Source organism: Canis lupus, chromosome 25 (genome assembly GCF_011100685.1).
Source record: "Canis lupus familiaris isolate Mischka breed German Shepherd chromosome 25, alternate assembly UU_Cfam_GSD_1.0, whole genome shotgun sequence".
NCBI lineage: Eukaryota > Metazoa > Chordata > Mammalia > Carnivora > Canidae > Canis > Canis lupus.
Genome location: NC_049246.1, coordinates 49,097,996 through 49,119,592, shown reverse-complemented (window position 1 = coordinate 49,119,592; position 21,597 = coordinate 49,097,996). Strand labels below are relative to the sequence as shown.

The following is a 21,597-nucleotide window of genomic DNA, read 5'->3' as shown; positions in this document are numbered from 1 at the left end:
TCAGAGCAGCGGGGGCCTCGGCGCGGCGTGGCGGCCGGAGAGGCCACGGGCCCACGGGCGCGCCCACACGCCTACCGTAGGGCAGCACATGCGGCCCCACACCCGCCGCTCACCTCCCAGGGAGCCCACGGCCTCGCTTCCTGCGTGCGTGGCCCGGGGACACCACGGGGGCCCAGGGGCAGTCACTGCGGCGCTGACCTGAATGGCAGGAGCCCAGAAGCCACCCACGCACATCCAGCAGCGACAGGGAGCGGGGCCGGGTGAGCCCCCGGGGATATTCCCGGAGACAGGCAGTGAGGGTGATCTCCGGGGACCGGCAGGGCGAGGGCTCCCCACACGGGGGACACAGCACAGTGCACGGTGCAGACCAGTGCACACCGCGTGCCGCCTCCTGTGACCCTGTGTCTTGTGCAGAATATAAATGGACTCACATACGCTTGCATTTCCCTAAAGAAACAGAGAAATAAATGGGAAGCTAATAAAAACTGCTGCCCATAGGGGCAAGGACGGGAGGGGGGGAGCCCTCCGTGTGGACTCTTTCTTGCCACTTATATTACTGATCCACGTTAATATGTTACCTATTCAAAAAAAGAGACCACTTTACATAAAAAATAAAGATAGGGCCATGTTTCTAAAACTACAGTTATGCCACACACAAGGACACAAAAAAATGGAACAATTAATGATACATAACAGAAAGAGTAACTTTCCTTTTTTTTTTTAACTTTCCTTTTTTAAAAAAAATATTTTATTTGAGAGTGAGCGAGGGAGCACGAGCAGGGGTGAGGGGCAGAGGGAGGCACAGGCTGCCTTCTGAGCAGGGAGCCCAAGGGGCTCGAGCCTAGGACCCCGGGGTCAGGACCTGAGCTGAAGCAGGCAGAAGAGCAGCGGGCGTTGGGACCGCACCTGCTTACAAAGCCCCGACCCCTCCCTGCCTGACGGGGCACAGCCTCCTTGCAATTAATGGACTTCACCGTTCGAACCCCACGTTCTTACCAGAGAGACCCACGTGCTTGGGTGACGGAGCTGATCATCAACCTGGAACTCAGCTCTGCATATGGACTTAAAAAATGTTACAGTTTAAAAACCTTTTAAACTTCCTTTCTCTAGCCAAGTTAAGAATCCTCCCAACCTCCCTTTATGAAAACACTCAAGACAAGCAAAGCAGGGATTTGTTTGGGGGCCTCACGTCTGCCCCACTGTAAGGCTGGTATAAACTACTTATCAGAACACCTTTTGGGAAAATATAAATCATTTTATTAATAAAGTGCACACAGGACAGTTCCACCCAGAGCCCAGGAGCAGGGCGCGGCCTCCCCCGGGTCCTGACAGGGCAGGCCCTCCCTCAGCTGCCCATCTCACTCCCACCCTCTGCTACGGCCAACGGCGCTGAAGCCCGCCCAGGAGGCTATGGTCGGCTCCTCGGGAGGCACGATGACCGGGGCAAGCCGCTCTCCACAGCGCGGGCTGGGTGTGGGGGAAGATTCCGGAGCTGGGCACGAAGTCCAGGTGTGCGTGGACTGTCCTCCCTCGCGGTGGGCACGCCTGAGCACCTGGTCTCGTTGCGCGTGGCCTCCTCGGAAGCCGGTTCTCGTGGCAGCTCCAGCAAACTGGCCATCCTGAGCCCGGGGCCCCTGACGTGGCCCTGCTCGTTCACACCTGGCCTCGGCCCTGGTGCCCTTGCGTTCGCTTGAGCGCCCGGACACGGTGCACCAACAGAGGACAGACCCGGTCAGCTCGGCGCAGCTCAGCAGAGAAGTGCAAGCACGCTCCGGGGGCACCTGTCAGGATGCAGGATGGGGCTCCGGACCACCCAGCATCCTAAGCTGCACTCGGGGTCACTAACTGACATCATCTCTCTTCACAGATTTGTCATCAGTATTTGTTTAAGTTGCTTATTGAAAAGAAAAATAAGCATGAATATCAGGCCAGAAAGCTCACATTTTAGTCCTGAATGTTTTTCCCAAAGGTTGACACATTTTCTTTGAATGTAAATGAACATCAGTTCAACTTTTAAATTAAAATTCCTGCAGTGTGACTTCAGCCCTCCTGGAAATGTCCAAGCCAAAGTAGAGGAAAGGGCTTACTAATCCCCTTTGTGTATTTTCTCAAAGCAACAAGTAACATCAGCATTTAACGCGTCTCTGATACGATACCGTAATAATCACACAGGGAGAGGGTCTGTAACTTCGTGAATGACCTTAAATTTCTGACAAATGCTTACCTGTCTTATAAAACTTCAACTTATACATTAGAGTGAGAAGTGTCACGATATGAATGAAAAGATCAATTTCCCTGAACTTTCTTCACAAGAAAAACAAAAATATATGCGTTCGAAGATAAAAAAATCCAAATGCTTATGTTTTTCCAGCTGTGAACTGAATCGCACAATCCATACACTTATAGAAAAAATATGTGATTGTTTTTAATGATTTATGTATAAAATAAAAATAAATTTTATGATACAATTTGATAAACTTTCATACAAAATTCTACTCACATAAAATGTATGCAGTTTTTTTTTTGCAACACAACAATTCTATTCGTATGTACAAATTCATAAAAGGCAGACACATCTTGAAGCAAAACGGTCAATTGAGGGTTGTGGCTAAGTTGTTCAACTCAGAAGAAAAGAGACAGGTATATGGGGGACTCATGAACTGACACCCCTCCCACCTCCAATAATGCATTCAGTGCGATCTGATCAAACAATTTTATGGTGCACGGTAGAAATGACAAAGTGGCCAACGTGTCAGAACGGCAGAGCTTAAGCTGATCTGGAACTTACTCAGCTTGGGAAATCATATAACCACCTTAGAAAAGGATTTATTCTGGAAATCACAGTAAGGAAACCTAACCTGTGCCATCTGTGCTAATCCTTAAAGAAGCAGAACTTTCTCAGGCAATTCTAACATTTAAATGGCACCGTGTGGTTTGCACAATAAATATCTAGAAATAACAGTATCGGGACCCAGACCTTACGACCTGTATGTCTCCAAACACTGGAATCCTTTATATACAAACTTAAGACTTTCCTAAGTATTTACAACACCATATGTGAGTGAAAAACTAAATATAAACCATGTTCTAAAAAAAACCCTTGCTTTAAAAAACAATTTCCAAAAAAATGGTAACATCAAAAAAAATGTTGCAAATCAGTGCGTCCCCTGAAGCCTCCCTTCAGCTGTCTGCCCCGAGCTACTCGCCTCTTAGGATCACACGTCTAGGGGAGGACCAGGCAGGATGCCAAGGCCGCGGGCGCAGGCGAGTGCGAGCCCCCCGGAGTCACTGCTCCCTACCTGGGGAACACCCTGGGGGCAAATGTCCACGAAGGACATACTAAAATCTCCTTAAATGAATGAACTTTAAGGCAGGACACAGAAGCCAGAGGCCGTAGGGGCTGAGGAGAAACTGCCAAAGAAACTCACGTGTACTTTATAGAGATACAGCCTGAAGTGAACCCTCTCCAAGGGGAAGCAAACTCAAAATGGAGCGGACTCATTTTCAGGCCCCATTCGACTTGCAGTGCCCATCAGGAGCAGTCATCCTTCACCTGCTCCACGCAGGGTCCGGTCACCAGACCTAAGACCTGAAAGGAAGGCCGCCGGTCCCCTGGCACGCCACCACCACTCACCTGCTGGAGGATCCTGGCGCAGGACTGAGCAGGACAGGCCGCTGCACACACGCAGAGCACGCGTCTGCACGGCGATACCCCACTGGAGGAAGGTGCGGACGCACGGCCCCTCTACACATGGGCGTGCCTGTGGTCTCAAGTGCGGAGCTTTGAGACCGCACATTGGATGGACGACGCTGAAAACTTCATTTTCTTAGGAAACTGCACTTAAAAGAGTACTGGCATTCTATCTTCCTTTTTATTGTCAGACTGAGGAAGATTTCCAGCTTTTGAAACGTCTGAGCTTTCACCTTCTCGAACTCAGATTGATGCTGTACACCATCCTCTGAATCTTCTCCTCGTTCTTCAGGACGTTGGCCTTCACGGCGCAGATCTTGTCCTGCTGGTCCTTAATCAGCTGCTCCAGCTCAGCCAGCTCGGCCTTCAAGGGCTCCACCGCGCAGTCCGTGATGCTGATGGGAAACACAGGGGCTCGTGAGTATCGGGTCTCGGCTTAGCTTTGCTTCCTCGTTAAAACAACGAAGGAAGACAAAAGTAAGGTATTCACAGCATCCAAAGACAAAGGGTCAAAATACAAACATACTCTGATAATGATGGAAAGGGATGAGGACCTCACACCTGTGAAAAACATATTTCACCACCCCACAGCCCAGAGTCCAACATGCAATTACACAGAGGAGCTGAATATTCAAGTCCTCACCTCACATTTTGCAGAGAACCCTGGGACGGCAGGGAGGGGAACAGTGCAGCCACCAAGGGCCGCCGCCTCTGCGCAGCCCTACAGGTGCCCCACCTTCCTCTGGGAGAAGCTCATCCAGCTTCCAGGGCTTCCCCATGGATGCCCCCTGACTCATGTGTTCAAGGCATGAGGCCTTTCAGTGCTGTGTTACCTGCCAGGAAAAATCTAGAACATTCTTCGGAAAGAATAGGGGGGCCTGGGTGGCTCAGTTGGTGAAGCGTCTGCCTTCGGCTCAGGTCATGATCTCACGGTCCTGGGATCAAGCCCCACATGGGGCTCCCTGCTCAGCCAGGGAGTCTGTTTCTCCCTCTCCCTCTGCCCCTCCCGTCCAATTGTGAGCTCTAATAAATTTTTTTTAAAGACTCTATACAAAAAAAACAAAACAAAAAAACAAAAAGAGTGACTGTTCCCAATCATCCTGCCACAAAGCAAACTCAGGTTCTGTGAGGAACAAGCACCTAGTGTGGCTTTTCAGTATCTTCAATCCTCTGTAGGAAGTGCCAACAAATCACCATGCTGGACTCAGCACCAAAAAGTTCTCGGTGATTTTCTAATTCCTTTCATGCTGAACATTTAAACTTTTAAGGGACTTTTTTTAAGAATAAGCAGACTACTAATAAAGAATGCAGGTTTGCTATCACACAGCATTTACCATGTGGTTTACAGACCTAGCACTTGTCCACTCAGATCGTTTCCTGACAAACCCTTAGCAACTGATACAGTTTCACGCATTCCCGATTCCCTGATTATAAATACAGAACATCAAACATTTCCCTAAAATAGGGAAAGTTTTTAGTGGTTATTGTATTTCCTTTACAGTAGCAATTTCAAAATAGGCTCACCAGCATTAATTTCTTTTAGAGCAAAAAATTAAAATACTTTCAAAGTATAAACAGTTACCAAACTTTGGGAATTCTGAGAAAACACATAAAAAAATAATACCCATGCTGCAAAGGCCCCTGTATTTTTTATTGCCTGTATCTAGTTGCGCATGAACGTTAACTCCAAGTCTTTCTTAACTGCTACAAAGATGTGCACTCTGAGATATGAACGCAGAAGGGAAACACTTCCTGTGGGAAGGGTGGTGGTCTCCTGGGAGGCATCCCTCTGCCGCCCCCACCCCCACTGACCTCTGCTCCTTCTGCAGGGCCTCGGCGTGCTGCTTATTCTCGTTGTGCCACAGCTGCAGCTCGTTCTGCATGGCGTCCACGTCCTCCTGGATGTAGTCCATGATCTTCCCCAGGGGGAGCGCACTCTTGCACAGGGTCTGGATGGACACACGCAGCTTCTCTATCTCCTTGGAAACTATGTCCTTCTCCTTCTTCCATGCTGACTCAAAGACAAGCAATTTCTCCTACAGTCATTGGGGAAAACAGAAAGAGAAGTAAACATCCTCACTCCTAGGGCAGAACGAGGACATGCTGAGGGAAGAAAGACATGGAGGGGGAGGGTGGACAGTACTGGCTCAGGACCCACTTTCCACTCGTGCAAAGCGCCGTGCGAGCAGTACACTGTGCACAAGGAGGGTCCACACCCTCCCTTCTCAAAGGTGCAGGGGTCTTTACCTGGCAGGCTGTCAGAGAAGCAAATCTCTATACCGTAAGATTTATCTCTCGACTGACCAGAAACTTACTGTAGCTATGGTTACCAAAGCTCAAGGACACTGATGACTGACAGAAAGGGGACCTGACCCTGCATCTCGCTCCTTGAATGGACCTACTTTCCATGTCAAATGACTCTGCAACTCACCTCACTGGCGAAAGGAGGTGAGTTTTTTCCTCCTACAGAGAGGAGGAGAATTGCTGCTGTGGAAGTGAAGGGATGGGAGGTTTGCAGAGGAAGGCATGGTGGGCAGCACCAAGCTGGGCAGAGAGCCCACTGGATAAGGGCTAGACGGAGCTGGCTGGACAGACATCAAAGTGGCCTGGTGCCTTCAGTGAGAATCACTAGTATAGGGGTGGTGGAGGGGGTGCCCACAGAGCAGCAAGCAAAGAAGGGAAGGAGACAGGCAACTGGAGAACTTCATTCAATGTTAGTCAGGAATTCTCTTCATATGAGCTTTTTTTTTTTTTTTTTTTTTTTAATCACAGACCGCTCTGAATTTCAAAAATTGATGTAAGTTGATAAGCAATGAGTAGTTGGGCTCTTGGAAAACCTTTCCTAGGACATGGACATCGTTTAGGAAGCCCTCCCTGGATGCTCCCAATCCTGGTAAAAGTTTTACTGCTTTACCCACTTACAGTATGAGTCAAATGCTGTTAGTTAAATTATAATTACCTTGTTTTATTAACTTATTTAACCATTTGTGTTACTTCTAATGCCAGCTTTAGATTGTAGGCTCCAGGAGAGCAGGAACCCTGTCTGGATCCACTGTGGGCCCATATAGGTTCTCCTTAGATATTTGCCAAAGGCAGTGACTAAGTAATCTACCTGTCAAGATTCTAGCTCCACTACCTACTGGACTTTGGCAAGCATACGGAAAGCCTTAGCATAATGCCTGGCACACAGAAAATTTAACAGAAAATGTTAAATAAACAGGAGGAGAAATGAAAGGTAAAACTCATAAACTAATAAGGCAAGGTTGCAGGATACAAGATAAACATACAAAAATCAATTCTATCTCTACATACTGTCAACACATGGACACTGAATTTAAAAATACAGTGTTATTTATAATTATATATGTAATCAAAAGAGAAAAATACCTAGGTATGAATCTAACAAAGTATGTATAGAACTTGTGTACTGGAAAGTACATAATGTGGATGAAAGAAATCAAAGCAGACCTAAACAAATGGAGACATACAAATGTTCCTCAACTGCAAAATTCAAATATTGTAAAGATGTCAATTCTCCCCAAATTGATACACAGGTTTAACAAAATTCCTATCAAAGTCCCAGCCAGGGACATCTGGGTGGCTCAGTGGTTGAGCATCTGCCTTCAGCCCAGGGCATGATCTGGGGGTCCTGGGATCAAGTCCCACATCAGGATCCCCACAGGGAGCCTGCCTCTCCCTCTGCCTGTGTTTCTGTTTCTCTGTGTCTCTCACGAATCAATAAATAAAATCTTTTTTAAAAAAAATACCAACCAAATTTTTAGGAAATATAGATAAGATTATCCTAAAATTTATAAGGGAAGGCAAGGGAACTAGAATGATTAAAACAGTGTTTTTAAAAAAGAATAAAGAGGGAGCAAACAGTCTATCCAATTTCAGGACTTACTATGTAGCTACAGTAATCAAGGCTGTATGGTATTGGCAGGATAGACACATAGATCAATGGAACAGAATGAAGAATCCAGATATAGACCCTCACAAATAGGCCTGATTTTTTTTTTTAAGATTTTTATTTATTTGAAAGAGAGACAGAGCACAAGCAGGAGGTAGGGTAGAGGGAGAGGCAGAAGCAGACTCCTCGCTGAGCAGGGAGCCCGATATGGGGCTCAATCGCAGGACCTCAAGATCACAACCTGAGCCAAAGTCACCTGCTTAACCACCTGAGCCACCCAAGCACCACTGCCCAACTGATTGACAAAGCAATTCAATGAAGGAAACAGAGCCTTTCAACGTGTGGCATTGGAACAACTGGATATTTACAGGGAAAAAAAGGAACCTTGACCTGAGTCTCCTACCTTATATAAAAATCAACTCAAAATGGATCATGGACTCAAACACAAAATGTAAAATTATAAAACTTTTAAGAAAAGACTTGGGAGAAAATCTTTGGAATTTAAGGCCAAGCAGAGTTCTCACACTGGACACCAAAAGCATGATTCATTAAAGGAAAAACTGATAAAGTAGACTCTATCACAACTTAAATCTTTTGCTGTGCCGAAGACCCTGTTGAGAGGTTGAAAGACAAATTAGAGAGTAAGAGTACATATTTTGAAACCATGTATCTGACAAATCACTAGTATCTAAAATATCTACACCCTCAAAACTCAACAGCAAAAAAGCAAACAATCCAAGAGACAGAAACAGAGGTTGCACCAAAAAAGGATACAGAGATGACCAATAAACACATGAAAAGATGTTATCTTATTAGGGCAACTGAAATTAAAGCCACAGTTAGATATCATTACCAGGATGGCTTTTAAAAAATAGTGACACCACCACATGCTGGTGAGGATGCAGAGAAACTTGACTACTTGTACCTGGCTGGTAGGAGTGTAAAATGGTACAGCTCCTGTGGAAAATAGTATGGCAGTTTCTTTAAAAGCTAGCATGCAACCAGCATCTGACCTAGCAACCATACTCCTGGGCACTTATCCCAGAGGAATGAAAAGTCACGTTCACATGAAGCCTGTACATGATGTTTATAGAGGCTGTAATCAGAGCAGCCCCAAACTGGAAACAACCCAGATGCTCTTCAGCAGGTGAACAGTTAAATGAACTGTGCTGCACTCACACCACAGAACACTACTTGGCAATAAAAAGGAATGAACCGCTGATTCATCCACCACCTGGATGGATCTCCAGACAGTTACGCTGAATGAAAGCAGCCAAGCTCCAAAACTACATGCTCTATGATGCCAATTAAAGAACGTTCTTGCTGGGGATACCTGGGTGGCTCAGCGGTTTAGCGCTTGCCTTAGGGTCATGGCGTGATCCTGGAGTCATGGGATCAAGTCCCTCATCAGGCTCCCTGCATGGAGCCTGCTTCTCCCTCTGCTTGTGTCTCTGCCTCTCTGGGTCTCTCATGAATAAATAAATAAAATCTTAAAAAAAAAAATGTTCCTGAAATGACAATATTATAAAAATGGAGAATAGTTAGTGGTTGCTATGGGCTGAGGAAGGGTGAGGTGGGAGAGAGGGAAAAGTGTGGCTGTAAAGGCAGTAAGAAGGACCTTTGTGGTGTCGGAACTGCTGTGTATTCGACTGTATCAAGGTGGATATCCTGGGTGTGATCTGTACTATGGCTTTACAAGATGCCATCAGTGGGAGAAACTGCCTACGTGGGAAATCCTCATTATTTCTTGCATCGGCACGTGAGTCAAAGTTGTCTCAAAATAAGCTTAAGCTGAAGAAAAGTTAGTGGCCACACAAAGGCCTTTAAAATAAAACGGCAAATGACTAAAATGAATTCCAGACAACAAAAAACGACTTATGGAGGAAAAAGTGTTGTCTTTACTGTACACAGATTAGTAAATCTCTCATTAACTTAGCTGAACGATTTAAAATTCTACTAAAACATTCAGAGGCGCCTGGGGGGCTCAGGCAATGAGCATCTGACTGTTGATTTCAGCCCAGGTCATGATCTCAGGGTCATGAGATCGAGCCCTGCATCAGGCTCTGCATTTAATACAGAGTCTGCTTGCGATTCTCTCTCTCCCTGCCACACCCCCAGCTTGTGCACGCACGTGCTCGCTCCTCTCAAACAAATGAATAAACCTTTAACAAATTAAACAAACTTCCAGTAAAACATATTCATAATGCTTATTAAGTAATTCCCATGTATTTGGCATTATGTTGAGTCTGATACAAAACTGTTCAAGGTATAGAACTCAGGATGGGGGGGTTAATATTTGTAAATGTCCAATAAAACTGGTGAGTTACAAGGTAGACCAAGACACAGAGGGGTTAAATGGCCAAGTTCCCTCCTATTCTAGGTCACCCTGTCAAACTCCCCCATAGTTCAGTATCACAGCACCAAGCTGAATTAGGAACACTAATCTTGAATTTATAACTTTAGTTTTAAGGGATTAAGAATCCAAAACAAAATGCATTTGGGCTGTGATTATGACAGTCAAGAGAGACTTTTATTATTGCTGCGAACACAGTGCCGCAAAACACCAAAATTCTGGCTTTTTTTCCTTTTAGAAAGCTTTCATTTAAATGAACATGGCAGAGTAGGGTAAAGTCAGTGATTATTTGCTTCAAAAGCACACCTACACATCTCTGATGATAGGCTGATTTATATATAGCCCATGCAGCTACATCAGCAAATTTCCAGACAAACATAACCACTATAAACCCTTACTTTATAGACTTTTAATATGTATAATAAAATATGAGAATCTACTACCATATTCACCACATAGGAATGAGTCATATGAAATACGCTTAATTTCTGGAAACAGAAGAGCAAAAAATAATGAAACTGTATCATTACGCAAAATACTACTTCAAACAACCTAGAATGTAGGAAGACTTTGGGGAAACGCCGTGAGAGGTCTGGAGCATGTGCTTGGCAGGTACAAAGCTGGTGCCCATCTGGCTTCACCACCTCCTAACTTTACGGCCCTGGAGCTTGACTTGACCTCTCTGTACCCCGGTTTCATCACAATAAAATGGAAATCATAATATTTATCCTGCAGGTGAGATTAAATGGGATAATATAAAATAAGCAGCTCAGTGCCTCGCACATAGTAAACCTTCAATAAACGTTAACCGTTATCATAAATTTATCCGACACGAAGAACAAAACTGCAAGCCTCACTGGCCTTGATGCAGCTCTTTTACCTCAAGCTAACTTGTCAGCTACAAAAGATTCTGGGTCAGGCGTGTTCTGAGTGCTCCGGTGTGTTCCAAAAGAACACATTTATATGGTGTCAGCACCAACTCACAAGTTGCTATGTCCAGCTTCGGATGGACAGATTCTTTCATCAAAAATACACCTTCCTTACTGACACCTTCCCTTTCCCATCTCCACCCGATAAACGTAAATAACCACTACCATGAAATTAGATCTCAGAACTCTTTCCTGGAAGACCCGTGGTTCTGCTCTGGGCCGGGCGGGACCAGCGGCAGCGGTGCTCTGCGGCACCCCTGCCCCGGCACCCCTTCCCCCGGGGGAGGCCCACCGGGGTGGCAGCAGAGAGTGTCCCCCTGGGGACCCGCCCCCACCCTCCTGCGGCCTCCTGGGCCTCCTGCTTCTCGTGCAGGCTGCAGACTATTTACTCAGCTGCCTTCTGGCAGGAAGGCCTCTGACAAAGCGTTTCAGCGTTTGGCTGGCCGCTTCACACGTGTGCTTTAGAAAAAGTGATTTTCCAAGATTTTTCAGGTGAACAGTTACTTACTTCTGGGACTTTGCGTTGACCACACACACACTTGTCCCCAGAAATGTGAGCATTTGTGTCTATGGTGATTTTCAAGTTTACAGTGATTTATTCTGAGTCATTTAAATAAATGCTATGAACTAAAAAGTTTGTTTCTTTACCTTTCAATCGCAGTGCTTCATGAGAAACCAGTACTATTTTATAAATAATGCCCTACGAGCCTGAGCCCCAGACACTGCCACAAGCCTCTCAGAAGCAGACTTCGGGGCACAAGGGCAGGGTGTGGCACCTGCGCGCTGCCCTCCGCCCAGTCGCCGGATCCGAGGGTCGCCACACGCCTGAGCAGCACTCTACCCTACGTTAAGCAAACCCAATACACAAAGGCCTGATGGATGCGGGGTGCGCAGAGGGAATAGTAAATCAGCGAGTGCGAATATTTGCTTTCAATAACACACTCTCCCATGACCTCAGGAAGTGATTTATGTACAAGCTGCCAAAAGTTCATTTTCTTCACAGACCGAGGATCGCCGCATCCAAGTTGCGAGGGAAACGCGGAGACGGACAGTCAGTGTGGGGAGTGTCCCGTTCGCCCAGCTTCTCTGGAAACCAGGCACGCACCTCTCGCGCGGGTCACGCCAGACGAAGCAGGCTGGCACCGCGTGTTTTAACCGTCTTGTGCATCCGGAGCAGCACGTCCACCGTCACCGGGTAACAAAATGATAAAGCAAGTCCGCAGCCCCCGGCTGGGTCACCGCCGCCGCCACCACGCCGCCCTCCGTGCGCACCTGCCCCCCGCGGCGCCGTGGGCCTCTCCTGCTCAACCGAGCTCGGGGCGCGTGTGCGTGTGCAGCCCCGCGGTGCGGGTGCGACTCCGCCACGGGAGCCCCCCGCGGCTCGCTTCCCCACGCGGCTGCTGGGCACTCGGCTGTTCGGGCCTGCGGCTATCACAACCACTGTCGGGGAAAAGCGATTTTCCTGAGTAGCTAAACCGTAAGTCATGACAGCCAGAGACGGCGACGGCAGCCCTTACGCAGGTCCGCTGTGAGCCAGGCGCGGGCACAGGGCCCTCGGGACGTGCAGTGACGAGGGGCGCCGCGGGCCACAGGGTAAGTCTGCGACTTTGTGACGCGGTGTCAGACGGTTTTCCAAAAACGGTTGTGCCAAGTGACGTCAAATTTTTTTCACGAACCAAGATGTTCTTTCTATGCATAAAATACAAGAACGCAGCAACCAGGGCAGCGCGGCGCTCCGACGGCGGCAGGTGCAGGCGCTGAACCCGGCCCGGCGGCAGCAAGAGCGGGCTCTGCCGCCACGGGAACCGGTCGTGAGCGCGGCGCTTGCGGCGGCAACTACAGAGGGGCCCGGGTGCTCCAGGCCGAGCAGGACGCCTACGAAGGGGCGCGTCCCAGGGCGCCACGGCTGGGGGCACGTCCTACCTCTGCCACTCGGGCTCCACCGCAGACCGAATAACCCCACGTCTCCGCTTCCCCACCTAGGACGCGGGGATGGGACCGACCGGATCAACTGCTGGGGACCACAGCGACGCGCCACTCCGCAGGCCTGAGGAGACCTCGGCACTGCCTGGTAAGCTTCGCAGGACGGCAGATGCGCGGCGCTCGCTCCAGCACGTGGCGCAGAGCCAGAGGCCGCCGCCTTAGCCGCGCTCCGGACGGGAGGGCCCGTGGCAGCGACGGGCGACAGGTACCAGAGAGCAGGCCCGAGACCCACTGGGGTCGCTGGAGCTGCGGCCAAGGGTCAGGGCAGCGCAGGACAGAGGTCTCTTCACGTGGCCTTTCTGACGGCCCTGAAGACTGGAAATAGCTTAAGAACCCACCTTCTCTCACACACGAAACGGACCAGACGGGTGCCTCACAAAGCCCGCGGGCAGCGGGGAAAGGCAGAACTCAAATTCTCAGCCACAACGATCCCCTCTCGACCCCCTCTCTACTTAAAGTCACGGGAGTTAAGAATATGATAATGCTGGCCTCAGACTGGTCTTTCAAACATTTCTTTATGAAAGGCTATTCTCACATATTTATTCTCTCAGAGGAACTCTAGAGTATTCTTTGCCAAGCTCCAAAACATCCACTGAATATTTATTGGCATTCCATTAAATTTATAAACTAAGTTGAGGGAAATAACATCTCTATCATACGGAGTTTCCCATCCGGTAACACTCTTTCGACTTTTTCCAGGCCTTTTTTATATTTCTTGGTAAAATTCTGTGGCTTCTCAAAATAGTTGCTATAAATTTCTTGTTAAATGCATGCCTCAGTAAGTTAGGTTTTTGTTTCCAGTTCTGAAGGGGAGCTTTATGCACGTTATTTTCAACGGGCTATTGCTGACATGTAGGAAAAATACTGACTTTTGTATATTTGTTTTGACATTGGCCATCATATACCTTTTTTCCAAACAGTTAACCTTTTGAGGATCAATTTACTTGGTGGACTGCTGTGATCTTCAAATAACTATGATCCTGTCTCATCCCATGAAGAACTCGGTACCTCACGTGTCTCTGCGCTAACTAGGACCCCCCGTGTAGCCGGACAGGACTGTTTCACAGCCTCGTTCCCGAGTCTGGGGGGGAATGTAAGCAGCCCCTCACTGCTGCCTAGGATGCCCACTGCCTGGTGCAGACATGAGCTCCCTCCACTCCTCGTTCACTACACGTTTCTAGTTGTAAGGGATCCTGAATTCTATATGCGCCATTTATTATTAAGAGAAAACACACCTACCTGCAACCTTATTTGGTTCAAGAATAGTTTCTTGGTTAAACCTAAGAGAAGTAAACCATGTTTAAAGGGTGCTGCAACCACTGAGGTCAATTTGTTTTAGGTTGGGAGGGCTGCCTCTTGCCTAAATGAGAGGAACAGGAAGCGCTGACTATTCACGGAAACAATCATATTTACATAACAGAGGTAGATCTTTGCTCCTAGGATAGGTTCTAGTTCAGTATTAGTCATATAATAAATTACATGCTTTAGAAAAAAAAATAGTAGTAGTAGTTACTAGTTCCTAACCATGAACTTTTAGTTCTTATTGTTCTTTAAATCTCTAACATCCATTCTAGGTACAGATTTTTAAGGTTCTATTAATTCTTTTAAAATATACCAAGTAGATTCTGGCCAGAATGAAAAGATTGGAACCCAACTAGGAAACAACCATAAAACAGAACAAACCCTCAGAAGCAGCTGTTTCCAGGCCACATCTGAGAGCCTGAGAAAGGACAAGGGGGCAGCCCACCCCGAACCTTGCTCGCTGTGTGAGGACAACCTCCTGGCGCTGGCTTAGAGCATGAGGGTGCCACTGAGCCATGGAGGTGAAGGCCCCTCCATGGGGCAGCTGACACTCTGGAACCGGCAGACGGGGAGGGCCAGACTCCAGCTGGGCCCAGAGAACCATCTGAGACAATTACCCATGGATCGGAGAGCCTGTGTGCAATCCCAAGTGCCCCAAGAAGTTCCAGTACACCATCGGAGCAAAAACAAGTTTGGACACACTGAAGAGGGGAAGAGAAGGAACAATCTAACTTTACCCACCCTTTACCATCACTTTTCCAATGGGGCACAGCATAGGACCAAGAGAGACCTCAGCTCGTAATTTCTCCTGTGGGGTTAAGTGATAGCATGTGAGGGAGCACCTGGCCTCCCTAGCTGTGCAGGATGTATATCCTATGACTAGGGGCCCAGGAGCAGCTGGGAGAGAGGTGGACAGGACTCTCAGAGGACATCAAAGGGACAAGGTCCAATTGCACCACAGACCCCATTGAGAAGTCTACCCACGAGCTGCTGGGGACACCTTGCCCATGGATCCCCACCCCTGCTGGCCCACAACATCCCGAGCACTCAGCGTGCCTCACCCACGTGCACCCCCACCATGTGGCTGGCTCCCTGTGTGCCCTCCTGACGGACAGACAATTCAACAAGTCAAAGAAATAATACATGGAAAAAATGAATAGTTTAACAAAGAGATAGAAATCCTAAAAAAAGAACCAAACAGAAGAAAGAATGTGTGAATTACAGGACAGATCTGAAGTTATCCAGCTCGAGGAAAACAAAAAGAATAAAGGGGGTAAAGAGAGCCCAGGTGATCGATGGGATCCCATCAAATGAAGCAATCTGCAAATTACTGGAGCCAGAAGGAAGAGGGGGTAGTGGGGGCAGAAAACTTATTTAAAGAAATAACGGCTGAAAATACCCCAAGTCTGGGGAGAGTCTGGGTCTCCAAGTTCATGAAGCTCACGAAGTTCACCAAACAAACTCAACTTCGGGAGATCCTCCCCAGACATACTATAACAGAACTGGCAAAGAGAATCTTCAGGGAAGCAAGAGAAAAGCTTGCACGTCCCAAGGAAGCCCTAAGACCACAGCAGACTTCTGGCCTGGAGGGAGCAGATGATGCACTTGAAGGCTGAGGGAGGCCAAGTGCCCACAAGAACAGGACCCTGCAAAGCTGTCCTTCAGAGGAGAAGATGACATACAGCCGCTCCCAGACAAGCAGCTCTGAGGAGTCGGTCAGCAGTGGACCTGCCTCCCAGGAAATCCCAAGAGGAGGCTCGGGGCTACCCTGAGAGCCATGCATTCTCTTAGACAAAATAGACTTCTAGCCAAAAATTGTGATAAGAGCCTCTCTGTGCACAGGAACCAACAGAGGCCAGCAGCCAGCTGGGCCAGAGGTTCTATGGCGATGTCTGATTCCTGCATGGGGAACTTTTTAAAATACCAATGCCAGGTCCCGGCCCAGAGACTGATCTAACAGGTCTGAGAAGGAGCCCTGGCACTGATATTTAATAAAAACTCTCTGAATGGTTCTAATGCATCAGCAGCTCTAAGCAGATACACTTTAAGTACCTTTCAAAGGACATAAGACTCTAAAGTTTACTTGCTTTACATTTTATAATCATTTTCTATGCTACAAGCAGTGGCAGCAAAAAATGTAAGTTAAAAACATACCCTAAGGGCACCTGGGTGGCTCAGTGAAGCATCTGCCTTTGGCTCAGGTCATGATCTCAGGGTCCTGGGATCGAGCCCCATGTCCAGCTCCCCCCTCAGCAGGGGGTTTGCTTCTCCTTCTGCACACTCACCCCCCACCTGGCACTCATGCTCTCTCTCAAATAAATAAATAAAATCTTTTAAAAAAATACACTACAGAAGTATTTTGTTTTCACTATGATAGTTTTCACTATCATCTCTGGAAATGACCATTATGATTATTAAATTGTTTTGCTTTTTATTTCCATCCCTTTATTAACTAATTGGATTTGCTACTTTAAATGTCTTATTAAAATACTCATCATTTTTTATTGGGCCTATTGCTACAATCTTCTAATTCTGGTTCCAGTTTTATTTTTACATATTTAGCCTCCTAAATTCTGACCATATTTCATAGCTCTAAAAATACCAGACAAACTAATCACACCCAAATTAACCATTAATCCTACAAGGCAGTTTCTGGGCAATATGAAACCCACCTTATGGTTGGCATGTGAACCAAAGAAGAAACATTCAAACCTATTAACTAGAAGCGCTTCAAAAGAAAATACATTTCACAGAACCAATGATGAATATAAGGACTGAGTCCAACGGCTGGAAGAGCAGAGGAAAATTCAAACCAGGACAGTCAGGTCCTAAATACCCTTGCAAGCAGTAAGGCCAAGATGGCAATACTGTGTTATGGATGGTAACCTGACCTGCTGATGTAGATTGGGGATTGGCTTGTGCTCAGTATGCTCTACTCCTCCAGCTGTTGAAAAGGTCAACCCAAAACCACACAATTTCAGTGAGTGATTGAGACCAGGAAGGAAAAAAGGTGGCATCTGAGACCAGTGGGCAATGGGGTGGAGAGGACTAATGAAGCCGGCTGATCAGGGGAGGCCCCTTTGAAGAGCTGGTATGTGAGCAGGGACTTGCATGGTGACAGGAAGAGTCTCTGACTAACCAAATGGCAGTTTTCTCCAAGAGGTCCTATTACGGTGCACCAGGCCCGGGATACCAGCAGCCCGCCTCCAGATAACTCTGGACTGCCAGCACAAACCAGGGCAGGAAGAGGCCTGGCCTGCAGGAAAACAGGCCCATAATTATGTACAAACACCTGCTCCTCCCTACCCTCCCTACCTCCCACAGACAACCAAAGAGGGGAAGAAACCAGCTGCACAACCACAGGATCCCACTGAGCCCCTGCCATGGGGCTTCTGGGGTGCAGATGGGATAGGGATGGCACAAGGAATGACAGGAGAGCATGCTAAAGGACCCTCCCAGGGCTCCGTGCCTCAGACCCACATGCCCTGCAGCCAGGAGCGAAGGAATCTGAGACGAGTCAGCAACAGTTGACCACAGAGCCACGCGGGTTCCGAGCAACCGGGATCTCAGGCCTCATCGAATAGGAAGTGAGTTCCTGCTTCTGATCAGTGGCCCTGGGGAGACAAGCCCCCAGGGAAGACCGACCTCTTCCACGAGGGAGGGAAGGTACCCAGCCCCAAGGCTCCACAGCTTCTGTGAACCAGATCACTCCTCTAACTCAAACTGTTCTAGGGCACAGGAAACAGTTTTATAAAAAATTAACTATATGAAACTAACATAATTTTGATTCCAACACCTAACAACAGGAGCACACGTGTGCATGAAAACTCCAGGCCAATATCACATGAATATGGACTTCTATTTTAAAAGATTAGTAAAATGGGGTTCCTGGCTGGCTCGGTCAGAAGAGCATGTAACTTTTTTTTTTAAGATTTTATTTATTTATTCATAAGAGACACAGAGAAAGAGGCAGAGACACGGGCAGAGGGAGAAGCAGTCTCCATGGAGGGAGCCCAATGTGGGACTCGATCCCGGAGCCCCGGGACCATGCCCTGAGCTAAAGGCACATGGTCGACTGCTGAGCCACCCAGGTGTCCCGTAGAGCACATTAACTCTTGATCCCAGGGATGTGAGTTCGAGCCCGACACTGGGTGTAGATATTACTAAAAAATAAGCAAAGCGTACAAATAAATAAATAATTGGTAAATTAAGTACAGTTTTGCTTTAGGATAAATAATAGACCATGACCAAACAAAGGTTATTTTAGGAACATAAAGATTGCTCAACATTAGGAATTCTATTAATATACAATAGCTGCCAAGAAGACATTTGATAATGTTGCACATCCATTTCTGATCAGACTCCTGGAATAGAGCCAGTGCACGGCAGATGATGAATAAATCCTGACTTATAAAAACAATAACTTGTAATCAGAAAACAAGTTTATATTAAGGTTAAAAAAAAAGGCTAAATAAACACTGGCAATGTGAGAGTCCAACTTAAGAAGTTAAAAGAACAACAGAATAAACACAAAGAGAATAAAGGAAGGAAATGAAGAAAACTGGGAATCAGTGAAAAGAACAAAGATACAAAAGAGAAGACCAATGAAGCCAAAAACTGGTGGTTTAAAAAGACTAACAGACAAGTTTCTGGAAACACTGCTTCAAAAAAGGAAGAAAAAATACAAATTAGTCGTATTGTTAATAAAAACACAAAACAAAACTAAACTAAATTACAAATAAAGCACATGTTTAAAGAATTCTATGCAGAACTTTTGCCAGGGCACTTGAAAATTTAAAAGATACTGACACCAAAACTGACTGAAGAAGAAAGAGAAAGCCTGCTCATATAATATAAAAATAACAGCTGTGCCCTAAGAGCTTCCCATCAAGGAAACATCATCTCAAATGGTTCTACACACAACTCCCACCAAACCATCAAGAAACATACCATTCCACCATCTACCATCTCTTCTAGAAAAGAGAAAAAGAACTCTCCTCAGTTCACTTTTAACCTTGGGACTAACACAAGTATCATATGAGGAAAAGAAAATCACAGGTCCATTTCATCCACCAACATAAAAAGAACGCTAATAATTGGCAAAAAGAATCTACCAGTGGATGGGGGCAGCCTGGGTGGCTCAGCGGTTTAGCGCCACCTTCAACCCAGGGCCTGATCCTGGACACCCAGGATTGAGTCCCACATTGGGCTCCCTGCATGGGGCCTGCTTCTCCCTCTGCCTGTGTCTCTGCCTCTCTCTCTCTTTCTGTGTGTGTCTCTCATGAATAAATAAATAAAAGCTTAAAAAAAAAAAAAAAACCTGAAGAATCTACCAGTGGATGAAAAAGATAACACAGAATAACAGCGTTGGTTTCATCTCAGGAATGTAAGGATCACTTAAAAAATAAATGTCATTTAGCGAATTAAAGAACTATAATGGAGTCATCTCAATGCAGGAAAAGCATTTAATAAAATTCAACACCCATTCATGATAAAGCCCCATGGTGGGGAAAAATATCAAGCTTTCTTAATGTTTTATTAAATGCTATAGTAAGTATCATTAGAAAAGGACAAATTCTGGAAGAACGGTCACTAAAAATCAGAAAGGAAGAAGGTGGCCCACTATCACGGTCACTGCCCTCTCCCGTCCAGGAGGCCCAGGCTAATCTGTCCAGTTAGACACCAGCAGGGACAGCATGAGGCCTGGAGAGGAGGAACAAGGCCACGGGGCCTCAGGGCAGCTCATGGGGAAGGGCAGAGACTTGGGCCAGACGCCTGCCTTCGCATCCCAGCTCTGGCACTCAAGGGGTCCCGCAGCCCCAGACAAGTCCCCTAACCTCCAGATGTCCCTGTCCCAAAACAGAGGCGAGAACAGATACTGTGAGAACAGTATCTGTATCTCGCTATTTCTCTGTATTAGTATCCGGCTGCTACTATACTACAGAAAACACAAAAGAATCAACACATATTTTTAAAACAACAATTTATCGGGTGGGAGGACAGGGTAACTGGGTGACAGGCACTAAGGAGGGCATGTGATATGATGAGTGCTAGGTGTTATACTATAGGCTAGGAAATTGAATTTAAATTAAAAATATATATAATTATCTCTCAAAACAAGAAAAAAATAAAAATAAACACAACAACAGTTTATCAGGGAAGCGGTTATAAGTCAGCAGCATTCCTACCCACCAACAATTAGAAAAGAACTTTAAGACAGAGTATTTCCAATAGCAGAATAACCTCCAGAGTGTCCACATACAAATCTAACAAACAAGGGGCACAATGGCTCCAGAAAGAAACCACAAATGTTTACTGAGAAGCATTAAAGACCGAATACAGAGCGAGATCACTGCTCACCGACACTCCTACTTAGTCCCCGAGAGGGCTTTCGTGGTGCTCACTAAGCTGCTTACGGGACTTCCACGGAAGTGGGAAGGGCCAATAGCCAAATCGCCAGATACGAGGCCTCTTCATAAGGCTACTCAAAGCAGCATGGAATCGGGCAGGGTCAGTGAGACAGGCCACGGCCTACGGGCTGGCCCGCTGCCTAGTTTCTTATACAGCCCATGAGCTAAGGATGGCTTTTACAAAATAAATAGTTGAAAACAAGATTTAAAGGGTAATATTTGGTGACACATGAAAGTGCTATGAAGTCTGCATTTAAAAAAAAAAAGAAAGAAATCTGCATTTTAGTATCCATTAAAAAAAAATTTATGGGAACCCAGCCACAGTCATTCATCTGGGTGTCATCTATGGCTGCTTTTGCGAAGCTGAATACCAGCGACCGAGTATGCGTGGCTCTCACAACTGAAAATATGTGCTTTCTGACCCTTTCTAGAAAAATCTGCTAACCTCTGGCATACAGAGTCCAGAAAGCGGGCACACGAAACTTTCACATGCAGCAGAGCAATGTGGGAAGGAGGAAAAACTAGTTATTCATTTTGAAGAGAAACTGCATCTCTATCTCACAGGACACGGGAAAATCAACTCCAGGTGGATTAAGGACGGAAATGTCAAAACAAAGCTTTAAACGTTTAAAAAGAATAAATACCTTTCTCGGCTTAGAATAGAGAAGGATTTCTTAACTAAGACACAAAAAAACACTAATCCTAGGAGTTAAGACTGAGAAATTTTGATTACATTAAAACTAAGCACTTAGTCACCAAAAGATACCTTAAAGAAAGCAAAGGGGGAGGTTTTGGACAATGATTTTAATGTGTTACCTCCCTTGGCCCTCTGCCCCACCATCAAGTCTTACTGTTTTTTTTTTTTCCCCATAAAACTGACTTTTCAGAAACTGGTTTAAGACTTTTGCACTGAGTTCCATAGTGACAGTTTCAAGTTACACTCAATTTCTATTTACTTAACCGGTTTTATTTCCTACTAGTTTCGACTCACTTCATTAAAAACTAAGAGGGGAGGGACA

The 21,597-nt window shown here is 46.4% G+C and overlaps 1 protein-coding gene across 14 annotated transcripts in view; it reads right to left on the bottom strand.

Moving 5' to 3' along the window:
* Window positions 1-2,400: 2,400 nt before the first annotated feature.
* Window positions 2,401-21,597, bottom strand: part of TRAF3IP1 (TRAF3 interacting protein 1) — a 57,324-nt gene continuing 38,127 nt past the window's right edge. For 12 of the 14 annotated variants that reach the window (XM_038574356.1, XM_038574358.1, XM_038574357.1 and 9 more), the window contains 2 exons: window positions 5,504-5,727; window positions 2,401-4,086 (listed from right to left, as the gene is read on the bottom strand). In XM_038574356.1, the coding sequence (XP_038430284.1) occupies window positions 3,921-4,086; window positions 5,504-5,727 (390 nt within the window). In that variant the 3' untranslated portion in view covers window positions 2,401-3,920. Of the gene's footprint in view, window positions 4,087-5,503; window positions 5,728-21,597 lie in introns of those variants that run through there. The other 2 variants (XR_005378915.1, XR_005378916.1) reach the window with 1 other exon arrangement.